Source organism: Diadema antillarum, unplaced genomic scaffold, assembly GCF_040938485.1.
Source record: "Diadema antillarum isolate AM-2024a unplaced genomic scaffold, OU_Dant_1.0 scf00000071, whole genome shotgun sequence".
In the NCBI taxonomy this organism is placed as follows: domain Eukaryota; kingdom Metazoa; phylum Echinodermata; class Echinoidea; order Diadematoida; family Diadematidae; genus Diadema; species Diadema antillarum.
Window position 1 is genome coordinate 4,554,934 of NW_027270960.1, and position 16,857 is coordinate 4,571,790.

A 16,857-nucleotide genomic window follows, 5' to 3' on the forward strand; every position below is an offset into this window, starting at 1 on the left:
ACCCTGGAAGCGACTAGCTGACTAGGGACTCTGTTCGGACTGTCGCGGTGGTTTGTAACTTATGCACCCTTTTATTTGTATTACCGCTCCTAATAATTATAATCACATGTATGTCCCCTCAATTTTAAGACCTCCTTTTAAACGTTTTGGCCAAATATAATTTGGTGTGATTGCTCATGGAGAGTCGTAAATAACCAATACCCTGATTGATTCATATTCTGGGGGAAATACCCTATAATTATCACCTGCGTGTGATATAATGATGTACACGACAATAAAGCGTGTATAGTATTGAAACCTTAAATATTCTGTTGTCAACGCCCATTATTACAATTAGTAATTGTCGAGTGGAGTCATAACTCAAGGCGTTGGAATATGGCTGTATGACGAGAGTGTGTATGGTGTGTAGTTTGTTACACAACAAAAATAATATCTTGCCACATTAACACGCCCCGAGGCCTACCTTCCAACAAAGTGGTGACCCCGACGTGATCTAAAAGAGGTGTGATTCCACTCCAGTTGATAACATGACTTTATAATACCCATGTTGTAGTTGACAACCACACGCGCACTTAGTGTGAACCATACTATCTGAGCATATTCTTGCTACTATATAGGCTCATACTACATAGATTGGCAATTTTGTCTTATGCTTACGTAATGTATGTTGCTGTCTGTTAAGTTTGCAAATTATTCACGATTGTTTGTGGGCCTAATAGTTCGTTTTCAGTAGCAAATTGCTGCGGCAGTGACCGATACCACATAGCACTCCGGTCAGGACCTTGCGATTTTATTCTTGCGTGAAGAGATTGTAACCATGGCTACCGACAGTGCGGAGCAAACTCTATCCCCAGCGGCCTCGCCTGCAAAAGAGCCCGAGGAACGCTCACTCATAGGCACAGTTTCTATCAAATTGCCCCCATTTTGGGCAAACGACCCCCAAATTTGGTTCGCACAAGCGGAGGCACAGTTTAGCACGCGCGGCATTTCTAAAGAGGAGACAAAATACGCCTATGTTATCGCCGCATTGTCACCCGAAGTGGCGCAGGATGTGCGTGACTTAATTGTTAACCCACCGTCTGCCAACCAATATACCAAACTGAAACAAACTCTCATAGCACGAATGTCCGAATCTGAACAGCGCCGCGTTAAGCGACTCCTAACTGAGGAGGAACTCGGCGATCGTAAACCTTCTCAGCTTCTGCGGAGAATGGAGCAGCTGGTAGGCGATCAAACGCTAGAAAAGGGTATTCTGAAGCAGCTGTTTCTGCAAAGACTCCCCCAAAACGTCAGGCTAATTTTAGCATCAACATCTGACGCCCTAACTTTGCAGGAGTTGGCCGAGCTCGCGGATCGGATCGTTGATGCCCACGTACCGGGTGTCAATACAATGACAGCTAGCCCTCCGATAATAGCACCAGTTAGCAGCAGCGGGGGAAATTCGAGAGGGGTTACGCCTCCAGCGACGTTGGCACAGCTAACGAGCGAGCTTGCCGAAGTAAAGCGTGCGTTGATTGATCTGACGTTTAGCGTCAAAAAGATGCAGCAGCGGGGACGTAGTCGCAGCCGTAGCACGGCAGGCAGGGGCGCTAAGACCCCCTCGCAACACAACGGCCAGCACGGCCAGCAAAGCCAAGGAGCGAACGCTGCGGCGGCAGCGTCAAGTGATCAGCCCGGAGCTAATACACAGCAGCTATGCTTTTACCACTACCGATTTGGTGCAAACGCACATCGATGCACCCCACCTTGCTCGTACAAGGGAAACGAAGCGACCAGCGGGTAGGCGCGACGACCCCGACTGGTTCCCTTAGCAACAGTCGCCTCTTCTACGTCACTGACAACAATACGCAACAACAATTTTTGATTGACACTGGTGCCGCAGTGTCGGTGTTCCCACCCGGCAAACATGAGCGAAAGTATCCATCCTCTTATCACTTGCGAGCCGCAAACAGCTCCCAGATAGCCACATATGGCCAACGTTCATTAACATTAGATTTGGGTTTGCGCCGTAATTTTAGATGGATTTTCATAATTGCCGATGTGGCTACACCGATACTCGGTGCCGATTTTTTGCATCACTTCCACTTTTTAGTCGATGTCCAACAACGACGACCGATAGACACAGTAACAAACTTGCATGTCACAGGACAGACTGCGGTTAACGTTGGACTCAACCCCGTCGGCTTACATATGACAGCCGACGATGACAACGACCCATACCGATGCATGCTTTCGACCGACTTCAGTGACATAACCAAACCGGTATACAAAGAGAGCGACGTTCGACATAGCATCACACACCATATCGAGACAAAGGGACCACCCGTTAGTGCACAACCACGACGACTGACAGCTGACAGACTAGCCGTAGCCAAACGCGAGTTCGAACACATGCTCGAGCTCGGCATTGTGCGGCCGTCCAACAGCCCGTGGTCATCACCTTTACACATGGTGCCCAAACGCACTGAAGGGGATTGGCGGCCGTGCGGAGACTATCGCGCCTTGAATAAGGCAACTATCCCCGACCGTTACCCCGTCCCTCACATTCAGGACTTCGCCTCGAATTTGCACGGCAAGCGCGTTTTCTCGAAAATAGACTTGGTAAGGGCGTATCATCAGATCCCCGTAGAGACTGATGACATTTGCAAGACTGCGATTAGCACACCATTTGGCCTATTCGAGTTTTTGCGTATGCCATTCGGGCTACGCAACGCAGCTCAGACATTTCAGCGGTTTATTGACCAAGTTCTTCGTGGCCTCACGTTCGTTTATGCGTATATAGACGACCTCCTCGTGGCAAGCGCGAATCACGAAGAACACGAGCGCCATCTGCGTTTGCTTTTCGCAAGACTGCAAGAGTACGGCGTAGTAGTAAACCCAAGCAAATGTGAATTCGGGAGAGACTCGCTCGATTTCTTGGGCCACCGCATCAATAGCGAAGGTGTGAGCCCACTGCCCGAAAAGGTTGAAGCCATACGTCAATGCGCCACGCCCACTTCGGTCAAGCAGCTGCGTGCATTCTTAGGCCTGGTCAATTTCTACCGTAGATTTATCCCAAACTGCGCAGAAACATTGACACCACTCACGAACCTCCTCCGGAATCGTGCAACACGCTCACGAAAACCACTGCACTGGACACCAGCATGCGACGTGGCATTTGCCGAAATCAAAGAGAAAGTTGCACAGGCCACACTATTGGCTTACCCTTCTACCCAATCAGCGTTGAGTATCATGGTCGACGCGTCCGACAGAGCAGTCGGGGGCGTGGTACAGCAACTGACTGACGGGGCCTGGCAGCCAATCGCCTTTTTCTCTCGCAAGTTGAACGCAGCGGAGACGAGGTACAGTACTTTCGGACGAGAGTTACTTGCTATCTACTTGACTATCAAGCATTTTCGTTACATGCTTGATGCCCGTGACTTCTGTGTATATACAGACCACAAACCCCTGACTTACGCGTTCAATGCTAAGCCAGACCGTCACAGCCCGCGCGAAGTACGGCAACTTGACTACATATCCCAGTTTACTACCGATATTCGGCACGTAAAAGGGGCAGAAAATGTAGTAGCCGACATGCTCTCCCGCCCTGCGGTAAACGCGCTCCACACGACTGAAACAGTAGACTACGCATCGATGGCACAAGCACAGCAGTGCGATGACGAGTTGCAAGCAGAGCTGCGAAACCCACGTACTAGCCTTAAACTCGAACGTTTGCCTCTCATTTCTACTGGTGGTGAGATTATTTGTGATATGTCAACCCAAAAGCCACGTCCGTACGTTCCTCAATCCCACAGGCGCGCGATATTTGACTCAGTCCATGGCTTATCTCATCCTGGTGTTAAAGCCAGCCAACTAGCTATCACTTCTCGGTTCGTGTGGCCAAACATCAACAAAGATGTTCGAAAGTGGGCACGCGAGTGCATTCCTTGCCAGAAGTCTAAAGTTCATAGACACGTTAAAGCTCCTCTCGGCACATTCAGTACACCTGACGCACGATTTGCGCATGTTCATATCGATTTAGTAGGACCACTGCCTACTTCACAGGGCAATTCATACGTTTTCACTTGTATAGATCGATATACGAGGTGGCCCGAGGCAGTTCCCATACCCGACATAACAGCCGAGACGGTAGCTAAAGTGTTTGTCGAACGATGGGTAGCAGTGCACGGCGCGCCGGAAACGGTCACCACAGACCGTGGAGTTCAATTCGAATCACGCCTATTTGAGCAATTAACGCGGTTGTTAGGCACGACCAGGATTCGCACGACCGCCTATCATCCGGCAGCAAACGGGATGATAGAAAGATTTCACCGCCAGATGAAAGCTGCACTAAAAGCGAAGAACGACCCCTCCCACTGGACTGAGCATATCCCGATCATCTTATTGGGCATTCGCTCTACTGTCAAAGATGACCTCAAGTGCTCCCCAGCCGAACTCGTCTACGGCACGACACTGCGCTTGCCCGCTCAGTTTGTTGCTCCTCAGCAGACCACTGTCGACCCGAGCGATTATGTTTCTCGATTACGTAACCACATGTCTCAATTCACACCTACTCCGCCTCGCTCCCAATACACGACTACTCACGTGCCGACAGACCTGCACACTTGTTCTTATGTTTTTGTCCGTGTTGATCGAGTTCGTAAGCCCTTGCAACAGCCCTACGATGGGCCTTACAAAGTGTTACGACGCAACGTTAGGCATTACACACTCGAAATCAATGGCAAGAAAGAGCAGGTGAGCGTCGATCGCTTAAAAGTCGCGCATGTCGAGAGCAGCAGCGCGCCGGACGATGTAGTAGTGCCTCGCGACACAACGCGTTCCCCACTCGAGTCTCCCCCAGCGACGTCGACGGCGTCGGATACGCCCGCTGCGAAGTCGGATCCACCGGTCCGACAAACGAGATCGGGGCGCCATGTCAGATGGCCGGCGCGTTATGTGGTATCGTTAGGATAACGTTATTTCATTTAGTTACGAGGCGTCTGCCATCACTCTTGATGATGTCGAGGTTTTAAGGCAGATTTAATTAATTAATGTGAATACTATGTGACTGTCATAAGTACTTAGTATGTATGTTATATGTGTACGCCTTGGCCGTATACAGTTTGTACAGGATTTTTTTTTTTTTTGATAATTTGTTATCATCTTAGTTTCTTTTGCGTGATCTCAGAGTTACCCCCGTAGAAGGAAAACTTACCACGGGCGGATTCACTGCAACCAGATACATTAAGTTTCCGTATTTTTATTGTACATGTATATTACTTTGTGTGCTTTCTGCGATACTCTAAATGTAGTACATTGTATAACGCTTAGGGGCTGCCATCGCAGAACGACACGAGCAACATGACATACACTTTTTTGTGTCATACTTGGCCGATATGCTTTGTTTGTACTTTCCGTTACAAATTTTTATCTGTGTGTATTATTATCGAGTCCGTGCTATAATACATGGTCCGTGCTTGAGGACGTTGAACCAACACACGGTTCAGTCAGATCGACCTCATAGCATATTATTATGTACAGTATTTTACAATAAGTTTTGTTTGCTTTCTAACAACCTGCATGCAGTCCTCAAGGGTATATACACGACCATGGTATTGATATTGTGTTTTTGGCAGGTAGTAAAACGGTGTACATACAGTTATTTTTTTCTTTTGTCGTACGTCAGTGCTGGTCAGGACTTACGTACTAGGGGGGGGGGGGATTCCTTGTAGCAGCACGTACCCCGTTAGTCTGACTATAAGTCACCGGCCGAGAGAGGGAGCTATTTCAATCGGTATTATATAATCATGTTACTCTCTCCGGACGCTCCCCGATGGCAAAAGAAGAATCAAAAGAGCTAATTTTTGCTGACCAGTCCTTTGACCACGGTTATGTAAAAAGGTACACGTAGGCTTATCCCATAATACTTGCCACGTAGCCCCCTTTCCCTAACATTAACCGTGGACATAGCTTTTTCTCGCACTCTGGCTCCTCAACCTCCAAAGGAGATGGACATAGACCATTGCTCTCCTGCGTCCGATACAAAAGGGAGATATAATATTATACTTTCCAGAATCAAGTCCATCCCGTATTGAGTCAGTTTTACATTGTACTATAATTCTTGGAGTTCATACAATACACCACATCGGTGAGGTGCATGTTTCCAGCAACATTAATTCTAAATAGTTGTGGAACAATTACTACGAAGATGAGATGCCTTCCTGTCATATTCGCGGACGCTGCATGAGGCTTGCGTCAAAGCTCATCATCTCGCATCTCCTCCCATCGACAACCCCGTCGTCAATGACTAAGGATGAACTTCATCTATGTCCAGCTCACCACGAATTAGCGTAAATTTATTGTGAATCTCCAAGTGGGATCGCATCCGTAACAACCGATGTCAACGCTATTGATGTGAGTGCCGGGCGACGACGAGGCGGCGAACACCGGTCCCGTTCCAGACAGTGCGTGTACACGTCAGCATCTCGACCCGGAGCTCATCGTGGCAGTGCGCACTGCAGTTCGCGATCGCGATCGAGGTCCCCTTGGAGAGTGAGGTGGCCGCTATTTCACCCTGGAAGCGACTAGCTGACTAGGGACTCTGTTCGGACTGTCGCGGTGGTTTGTAACTTATGCACCCTTTTATTTGTATTACCGCTCCTAATAATTATAATCACATGTATGTCCCCTCAATTTTAAGACCTCCTTTTAAACGTTTTGGCCAAATATAATTTGGTGTGATTGCTCATGGAGAGTCGTAAATAACCAATACCCTGATTGATTCATATTCTGGGGGAAATACCCTATAATTATCACCTGCGTGTGATATAATGATGTACACGACAATAAAGCGTGTATAGTATTGAAACCTTAAATATTCTGTTGTCAACGCCCATTATTACAATTAGTAATTGTCGAGTGGAGTCATAACTCAAGGCGTTGGAATATGGCTGTATGACGAGAGTGTGTTTGGTGTGTAGTTTGTTACACAACAAAAATAATATCTTGCCACATTAACACGCCCCGAGGCCTACCTTCCAACAGCCGCTCCGTTCGTCGGCGACTATTGACACGGAGCTGTGGCTAACCGTAGCCACAGCCCAGCCCAGAGCAGCGTTTCGTTCGTATACTCCGTTGCAGCCCTTTCGGGCGGGAGCTGGGTCAGGAGCCGCCACGTCATACCTGCGAGGTCGTCGCGGGGGGCCTTCCTCACCCGCGGGAGATAGGAGAGCGGGGGCAGATTTTGCACGCGGACGAGCCAATCACTGCTTCGCATTCAACGCGGGCTCTTGCAAGCGGGCGATCTGCAGATTCGCACATGTCTGCGCAAATTGCGGCTCCTCTACCCACACAGCTCAAGCCTGCACCCCAGTCCGGGAAACCCGCTCATGAGGACCGCCCCCGCGTACGAGGATGGTCCCTCCTCATGAGGACCTCCCCCCGCCTCATGAGGCCCCCCGGGGAACGCCTCATGAGGCCCCCCATTCACTTCTTATTCATCTCACATCTGACGTATAAATTGTCGCAACTTTGCACGGTGATTTTTTGTTACACACACATGTCCACTATCCATGATGAAAAGAAGAAAAAATCCTGTCTGTTTTTTTTTTTTTTTCAAAAATCGAGTTTTAATCAACCGATGCAGAGCGCCCATCAAAACACGGGCGCCAGCGCGTTCGCACAATGCAAGACTGCCGCACCTAGCGGCCTGATCCGACTAAATATTTTCGATGCTTTTTTTCTGCGGCTCTCACCTCTCCGCGCACGAATCAGCCTCGTGAAGCTGAAGTCTGACATCTTTTTACACAAATTCGTAACGAGAAAAATTAAATCAGTACTAACCTGATCTTGTCCATATATTCCAAATTACTATTCCACACTGATAGAGTAGGTGGGTAGATGACATACTCCAGTTTGTTAGCAAAATAATCACTTTGTATATAGGTATGACGAGTTCACTTTCTTCGTCAATTCCGCCCACGATTCCGCCGCCCGCTTACCGTTTGGGCGCTTTCTCTGGAATCATCCCGCGACGCGACGTACGTCGCGTCGCGGGATGATTCCAGAACAAGCGCCCAAACGGCGGAATCGTGGGCGGAATTGACGAAGAAAGTGAACTCGTCATACCTACAAAGTGATTATTTTGCTAACAAACTGGAGTATGTCATCTACCCACCTACTCTATCAGTGTGGAATAGTAATTTGGAATATATGGACAAGATCAGGTTAGTACTGATTTAATTTTTCTCGTTACGAATTTGTGTAAAAAGATGTCAGACTTCAGCTTCACGAGGCTGATTCGTGCGCGGAGAGGTGAGAGCCGCAGAAAAAAGCATCGAAAATATTTAGTCGGATCAGGCCGCTAGGTGCGGCAGTCTTGCATTGTGCGAACGCGCTGGCGCCCGTGTTTTGATGGGCGCTCTGCATCGGTTGATTAAAACTCGATTTTTGAAAAAAAAAAAAAAAAACAGACAGGATTTTTTCTTCTTTTCATCATGGATAGTGGACATATGTGTGTAACAAAAAATCACCGTGCAAAGTTGCGACAATTTATACGTCAGATGTGAGATGAATAAGAAGTGAATGGGGGGGCCTCATGAGGCGTTCCCCGGGGGGCCTCATGAGGCGGGGGGAGGTCCTCATGAGGAGGGACCATCCTCGTACGCGGGGGCGGTCCTCATGAGCGGGTTTCCCGGACTGACGCGGGGCGCTGTCAATGGCACCCAAAAAGACTCTCGGCCCATCCCCAATTAACATTGAGCGCGTGATCCCCTTTCTGCGCAATTATCCGGATAAGACAGCTGCAGTTAACATTATTGAGGGCTTTCGTTTTGGTTTCCGTTTGGGTTATACGGGGGAGCGGGTCGCTCACGAGTCACGAAACCTGGTCTCAGCGACAGCACACGCGCAGGTTCTACATCGTAAATTGTTCAAAGAGGTTAGCCTGGGGAGAATAGTCGGTCCATATGTCTCACCTCCTTTTCCAAGATTTCGCTGCTCCCCAGTTGGGGTGGTGCCAAAGAAGGTGCCTGGGGAATTTCGCATGATCCAACACCTGTCAGCCCCTTGCGGTGCATCCGTAAATGATTGCATTGACCCGCGCGATTGTCAGGTCAGGTATTCTACTTTCGATGACGCCGTTGACCTCGTAACGCGTTTGGGGCAGGGGGCAGTCATGGGAAAAGCGGACATACAATCTGCCTTTCGTCTTATCCCCGTGCATCCTGATGATTTTGAGCTACTGGGCATGCGCATAGATGGTCTATATTATTACGATCGTTGCCTTCCGATGGGCTGCTCGGCGTCGTGCGCGATTTTCGAACGTTTCAGTACCTTTCTTGAGTATTGTTGTAGAAATATCGGTGAGTCGGATGGCGTATTGCATTATTTGGACGATTTTTTCTTCGCAGCTAGCTCTCGACATGAATGCGCCAGTCTAATGCGTTCTTTCCTTGCAATGTGTGAGCGGTTTGGGGTGCCAGTGGCTAATGACAAGACTACGGGTCCTGTCACCGTTATCGAGTATTTGGGGCTCACAATCGACTCTGTTTCACTTACTGTACAGGTCCCGGCAGAGAAGGTGGTGGCTTTGCGCGCTGACCTAGAGGAAGAATCAGGGTATTAAAGTACCATTCAGTGACCGGTCGAAAACTGGTGTCGAAAAATCGAATATGGCGTGGAAATCCCGTCGCCCGTCGCCTATTCCAACGGAAAAATGAATAAAATATCAATATCCTATTTTCAACTGAAAATGGAACACAGGATAATGGATTTGCTCTTAGATTCTGTTTTTCGCGCTTCATTATAATGAAATGTCAAAAAATGACTCAAAATCCTATTTTCTGAACATTTCAAAAAATAGGAAATGGAAATCAGGATATCGGTTCGATATTCGTTTTTCCATTTTCCATTTGCAACGAGCGACGGGATATTGAAGACCGCCCTCAACGGCCACTTTATTTCGACACATAAATCGGTGGTAGCTGTTCGGTATTATTCAGCGTCTAGAAGAAGAAGACTATACCTTGGCTACGATATGCTACGCACCTCATCAAACTACTCGTATCCAGCAGGCACAATCATGGCGTGTAGCTCTTTGTGGCGACGTGCTCTGCTGCGAAACGACTAGTTTGTAGAGACTTCCGACCGTAATTATGCGATGTTTCCATCTACTGAAAACCTTTTTCTTCTCCGACTGAAACTGAGATGAACTAAGAAAATAGTTTTAGATGAAATCCTCGAATTTCAACAACTTCACCAATCATAATGTCGGTGAAAACCGTGAGAAAGGAGTTGCGTTTCCGTTGTCACTGTACCCAGTGCCGTATATACGGCACTGACTGTACCAGGACAGCAGGGAGAATAGTACCAATCATAGCTTTTCTTGGGGGGGGGGGGATGGAACTGGTAAATCTTATTTCCAAACCTATTCAGCAATTCTATATAATTATAGAGACTCTGTTTTGAATATGTTTATCATTTATGACCAGACCATTGCGCTACATACTTTGTTCTAAGTTTTTTTCTTATTATGCAAACATCTAGGATTAGTCTGACAAATTTATAATCATATTCTACACAATGGATACACCAAGTTAAATCCTCTGTTGGTATATGATTCACCTCTTTTCTCACCGCATGTTTTTTTAGCTGCCCCTACTTTTCATGCTTCTCTTTGAAAATTAGCCCTAAGTTTAGCTGAAAGGGCAATTTCTTCCCATGAGTGGAAAACGAATAAATAAAATGAAAGATAATAAAGAGGAAAACTGTCTTTCTTTGATATGCGCGCTTGTGAGTTGTCTCGAATTCATTGTTGGACATGTATCTTTGATTGAATCAGTTAATATTGTTCTATAAAAGGTGCCTTATTAACGGTATGTTACATTGAATTTTCTGTCATGACCAGTCAGGTGGACAATCCATAAAACAAAATAGAGTGTAGTCTCATGGTCCACCTGGTGGTTACTTCTGGACATACACCATCACATGAAATTGAAATGAAATGATCACATAGAAAAGCAAGAAAAGAAGGGGCACCTGAAGAACTTAATGGTGAGAAAAATGATGAATCACAACCAACAGAGGGTTTCATTTGGTGTATGTTTTGTGTATAAATTTGTGAATCTAATCTTAGATGATTGCACATAATAAGAAAAAATACAGGTGAACATAAAACGAAGTTATTATTGTTATCATTATTATCATTATTTATTCAACATTTGCAATACAATACAAGTGATAACAGATAAACAAACAAAGCAAACAAATTACTTTAAGGATACAAGATGTCAGGTTTTCCCTGATGGTGAGCTTCCCTATGTTGCCGGGTTGGAAAAAAGTAATCAAACTCAACTTAAGGAAGCACATCAGGAAGTACTTGAAGACACACACATAAAAAATAATATAGTAGATAATAATACAAATAATTTCAAATTGAGCATGTACACCAGGTGAATTATTGTACATGAAAACTAGAAATATCATTGTGGGGAATGGTATTCGTCCCTCCCCCCCCCCCCCATAAAAAAGTCACTCCAGTATACCAAAAAAAAGTGTTATCAGAGTACATCTCTGAAAAAAAACCCACAAAAACAAATATAACTGCACTGCTAATTAATAATATATTCTTAGCACCCAAATCCTATCCGATGACCCAAAACCTCTGCCCCCATCCCCCCCCAAAAAAAATCACCGTCAGACAACAAATTCACGATACCAGGTATCATCAACATACCCAAACCATCTTAGATACACAATAAAAATAAACATTTCAAAACCTTAGCTTCGTGTATCGTTAACCTGAGGCTCCATGACCCGTTTTCTCTATGAAAATCCTTATGTGGTAATACATACACCACTGTACAATTAACAATGTATATGCACCGAATTTCATAGTAATACTATTGGGTTTTGTGAAGAATGACTAAAAAAAAACCCAACCAAAAACAAAAACAAAAACAGTGAAATACTGGATCAATTATATGTATGTCTTACACATAAAGTCTGAAACCCAGGGACAATAAGGTTGGATCGGAAGCAAAACTAAATATAAATCAATCAATCATAAATCAAAATGTATAAAAAATAATCTTAAATTCAATTCAATTGTACCTACGAACTGAAATCCCGTGGTGAATGGTGTTCGCCCCCCCCCCCCCCAAAAAAAAAAAAATAGTCTGTGTGTCATAGCAACCAAGAGCAGTCACATAGAGAGTAACATCAAAAACAAAATCACAATCCTGGTCCTAGCACATTGAAAAGGGAAACGCAACTCCTTTCTCCGTTTTCACCGACATTGTGATTGGTGAAGTTGTTGAAATTCGAGGATTTCATCTGAAATTATTTCCTTAGTTCATCTCAGTTTCAGTCGGAGAAGAAAAAGGTTTTCAGTATAGATGGAATATCGCATAATTACGGTCGGAAGTCTCTACAAACTTGTCGTTTCGCAGCAGAGCACGTCGCTACAAAGAGCTACACGCCATGATTGTGCCTGCTGGATAGTTTGACGAGGTGCGTAGCATATCGTAGCCAAGGTATAGTCTTCTTCTTCTAGACGCTGAATAATACCGAACCGCTACCACTGATTTATGTGTCGAAATAAAGTGGCCGTTGGGGGCGGTCTTCAATATCCCGTCGCTCGTTGCAAATGGAAAATGGAAAAACGAATATCGAACCAATATCCTGTTTTCCATTTCCTATTTTTTGAAATGTTCAGAAAATAGGATTTTGAGTCATTTTTTGACATTTCATTATAATGAAACGCAAAAAACAGAATTTAAGAGCAAATCCATTATCCTGTGTTCCATTTTCAGTTGAAAATAGGATATTGATATTTTATTCATTTTTCCGTTGGAATAGGCGACGGGCGACGGGATCTCCACGCAACATTCCATTTTCCGTCACCAGTTGTCGACCGGTCACTGAATGGTACTTTAATACCCTGATTCTAACGATAAAGCACTGTGTGACGTCACGTAGCCCGCGTGACTGCAAATGAAAGGAGAGCAATCAGGGTATTAAAGTACCATTCAGTGACCGGTCGACAACTGGTGTCGAAAAATAGAATATTGCGTGAAAATCCCGTCGCCCGTCGCCTATTCCAACGGAAAAATGAATAAAATATCAATATCCTATTTTCAACTGAAAATGGAACACAGGATAATGGATTTGCTCTCAAATTCTGTTTTTCGCGTTTCATTATAATGAAATGTCAAAAAATGACTCAAAATCCTATTTTCTGAACATTTCAAAAAATAGGAAATGAAAAACAGGATATCGGTTCGATATTCGTTTTTCCATTTTCCATTTGCAACGAGCGACGGGATATTGAAGACCGCCCCCAACGGCCACTTTATTTCGACACATAAATCAGTGGTAGCGGTTCCGTATTATTCAGCGTCTAGAAGAAAAAGACTATACCTTGGCTACGATATGCTACGCACCTCATCAAACTATCCAGCAGGCACAATCATGGCGTGTAGCTCTTTGTAGCGACGTGCTCTGCTGCGAAACGACAAGTTTGTAGAGACTTCCGACCGTAATTATGTGATGTTTCCATCTACTGAAAACCTTTTTCTTCTCCGACTGAAACTGAGATGAACTAAGAAAATAGTTTTAGATGAAATCCTCGAATTTCAACAACTTCACCAATCATAATGTCGGTGAAAACCGTGAGAAAGGAGTTGCGTTTCCGTTGTCACTGTACCCAGTGCCGTATGTGCCGTATATAAGGCACTGACTGTACCAGGACAACAGGGAGAATAGTACCAATTATATCTTTTCTTGGGGGGGGGGGGGGGGGGGGTGGAACTGGTAAATCTTATTTCCAAACCTATTCAGCAATTCTATATAATTATAGAGACTCTGTTTTGAATTTGTTTATCATTTATGACCAGACCATTGCGCTACATACTTTGTTCTAAGTTTTTTTTCTTATTATGCAAACATCTAGGATTAGTCTGACAAATTTATAATCATATTCTACACAATGGATACACCAAGTTAAAGGACAAGTTCACCTTCATATACATGTGGATTGAGTGAAGGCAACAATGTTAGTAGAACACATCAGTGAAAGTTTGGGGAAAATCCAACAATCCGTTCAAAAGTTATGAATTTTTAAAATATCTGTACAATCACTGCTGGAGGAGAAGACTACTACAGTGTATGATGTCACATGCGTACAACGATATAAGGAAAATAAAAAGAGAATTTCACAAAACTTGACTTTTTGAATAAAGTGCACATTTCCTCGACTTGTTACTGACTTATGTTAGGGGTAATATTATTCCCCCTGACTTCTGAAAGAGAGAAGTCGAGGGTTCTTTTATTATGCGAGAAAAGTGAGAATATCTTGAATTTTCTTTATACTTTCTTTATATAGTTGTACTCATATGACATCACAAGCTATAGTAGTCTTCTCATCCAGCCGTGACTGAGCAGAAACTTCAAAAATTCATAACTTTTGAACTGATCGTCCGATTTTCCTCCAACTCTCATTGATGTGTTCTACTAATATTGCTGCATTCACTCAACCCTCATGTCTATGAAGGTGAACTTGTCCTTTAAATCCTCTGTTGGTTATGATTCACCTCTTTTCTCACCGCATGTTTTTTTAGCTGCCCCTACTTTTCATGCTTCTCTTTGAAAATTAGCCCTAAGTTTAGCTGAAAGGGCAAATTTCTTCCCATGAGTGGAAAACGAATAAATAAAATAAAAGATAATAAAGAGGAAAACTGTCTTTCTTTGATTATGTATGCGCGCATGTGAGTTGTCTCGAATTCATTGTTGGACATGTATCTTTGATTGAATCAGTTAATATTGTTCTATAAAAGGTGCCTTTTAAACGATATGTTACATTGAATTTTCTGTCATGACCAGTCAGGTGGGCAGTCCATAAAACAAAATAGAGTGTAGTCTCATGGTCCACCTGGTGGTTACTTCTGGACATACACCATCACATGAAATTGAAATGAAATGATCACATAGAAAAGCAAGAAAAGAAGGGGCACCTAAAGAACTTAATGGTGAGAAAAATGATGAATCACAACCAACAGAGGGTTTCATTTGGTGTATGTTTTGTGTATAAATTTGTGAATCTAATCTTAGATGTTTGCTGATAATAAGAAAAATACAGGTGAACATAAAACGAAGTTATTATTGTTATCATTATTATCATTATTTATTCAACATTTGCAATACAATACAAGTGATAACAGATAAACAAACAAAGCAAACAAATTACTTTAAGGATACAAGATGTCAGGTTTTCCTTGATGGTGAGCTTCCCTATGTTGCCGGGTTGGAAAAAAGCAATCAAACTCAACTGAAGGAAGCACGTCAGGAAGTATTTGAAGACACACACATAAAAAATAATAATAGTAGATAATAATACAAATAATTTCAAATTGAGCACGTACACCAGGTGAATTATTGTACATGAAAACTAGAAATATCATTGTGGGAAATGGTATTCGTCCCTCCCCCCCCCCCATAAAAAAGTCACTCCAGTATACCAAAAAAAAAGTGTTATCAGAGTACATCTCTGAAAAAACCCCACAAAAACAAATATAACTGCACTGCTAACTAATAATATATTCTTAGCACCCAAATCCTATCCGATGACCCAAAACCTTTGCCCCCATCCCCCCCCCCCAAATAAAAAATCACCTTCAGACAACAAATTCACGATACCAGGTATCATCAACATACCCAAACCATTTTAGATACACAATAAAAATAAAAATAAAAAATGATTTCAAACCCTTAGCTTCGTGTATCGTTAACCTGAGGCTCCATGACCCGTTTTCTCTATGAAAATCCTTATGTGGTAATACATACACCACTGTGCAATTAACAATGTATATACGCACCGAAATTCATAAATACTATTGGGTTTTGTGAAGAATGACTAAAAAAAAAAAAACAACCAAAGACAAAAACAGTGAAATACTGGATCAATTATATGTATGTCCTACACATAAAGTCTGAAACCCAGGGACAATAAGGTTGGATCGGAAGCAAAACTAAATATAAATCAGTCAATCATAAATCAAAATGTATAAAAAATAATCTTAAATTCAATTCAATTGTACCTTCGAACTGAAATCCCGTGGTGAATGGTGTTCGCCCCCCCCCCCTCCAAAAAAAAAAAAAAAATAGTCTGTGTGTCATAGCAACCAAGAGCAGTCACATAAAGAGTAAAAGCAAAAACAAAATCACAATCCTGGTCCTAGCACATTGAAAAGGGAAACGCAACTCCTTTCTCCGTTTTCACCGACATTGTGATTGGTGAAGTTGTTGAAATTCGAGGATTTCATCTGAAATTATTTCCTTAGTTCATCTCAGTTTCAGTCGGAGAAGAAAAAGGTTTTCAGTAGATGGAATATCGCATAATTACGGTCGGAAGTCTCTACAAACTTGCCGTTTCGCAGCAGAGCACGTCGCTACAAAGAGCTACACGCCATGTGCCTGCTGGATAGTTTGATGAGGTGCGTAGCATATCGTAGCCAAGGTATAGTCTTCTTCTTCTAGACGCTGAATAATACCAGGGAGGTGGAAATTCCACCTCCCTGATAATACGGAACCGCTACCACTGATTTATGTGTCGAAATAAAGTGGCCGTTGGGGGCGGTCTTCAATATCCCGTCGCTCGTTGCAAATGGAAAATGGAAAAACGAATATCGAACCGATATCCTGTTTTCCATTTCCTATTTTTTGAAATGTTCAGAAAATAGGATTTTGAGTCATTTTTTGACATTTCATTATAATGAAACGCGAAAAACAGAATTCAAGAGCAAATCCATTATCCTGTGTTCCATTTTCAGTTGAAAATAGGATATTGATATTTTACTCATTTTTCCGTTGGAATAGGCGACG

General features: G+C 43.8%; 1 protein-coding gene across 1 annotated transcript; it reads left to right on the top strand.

Annotated features, from left to right (window-relative positions):
- The first annotated feature begins 817 nt into the window (after positions 1–817).
- LOC139716992 (uncharacterized) lies at positions 818–1,783 on the top strand. Its single transcript, XM_071628509.1, has one exon. The coding sequence runs from the start codon at positions 818–820 to the stop codon at positions 1,781–1,783; it is 966 nt and encodes a 321-aa protein (XP_071484610.1).
- The last annotated feature ends 15,074 nt before the right edge of the window (positions 1,784–16,857 follow it).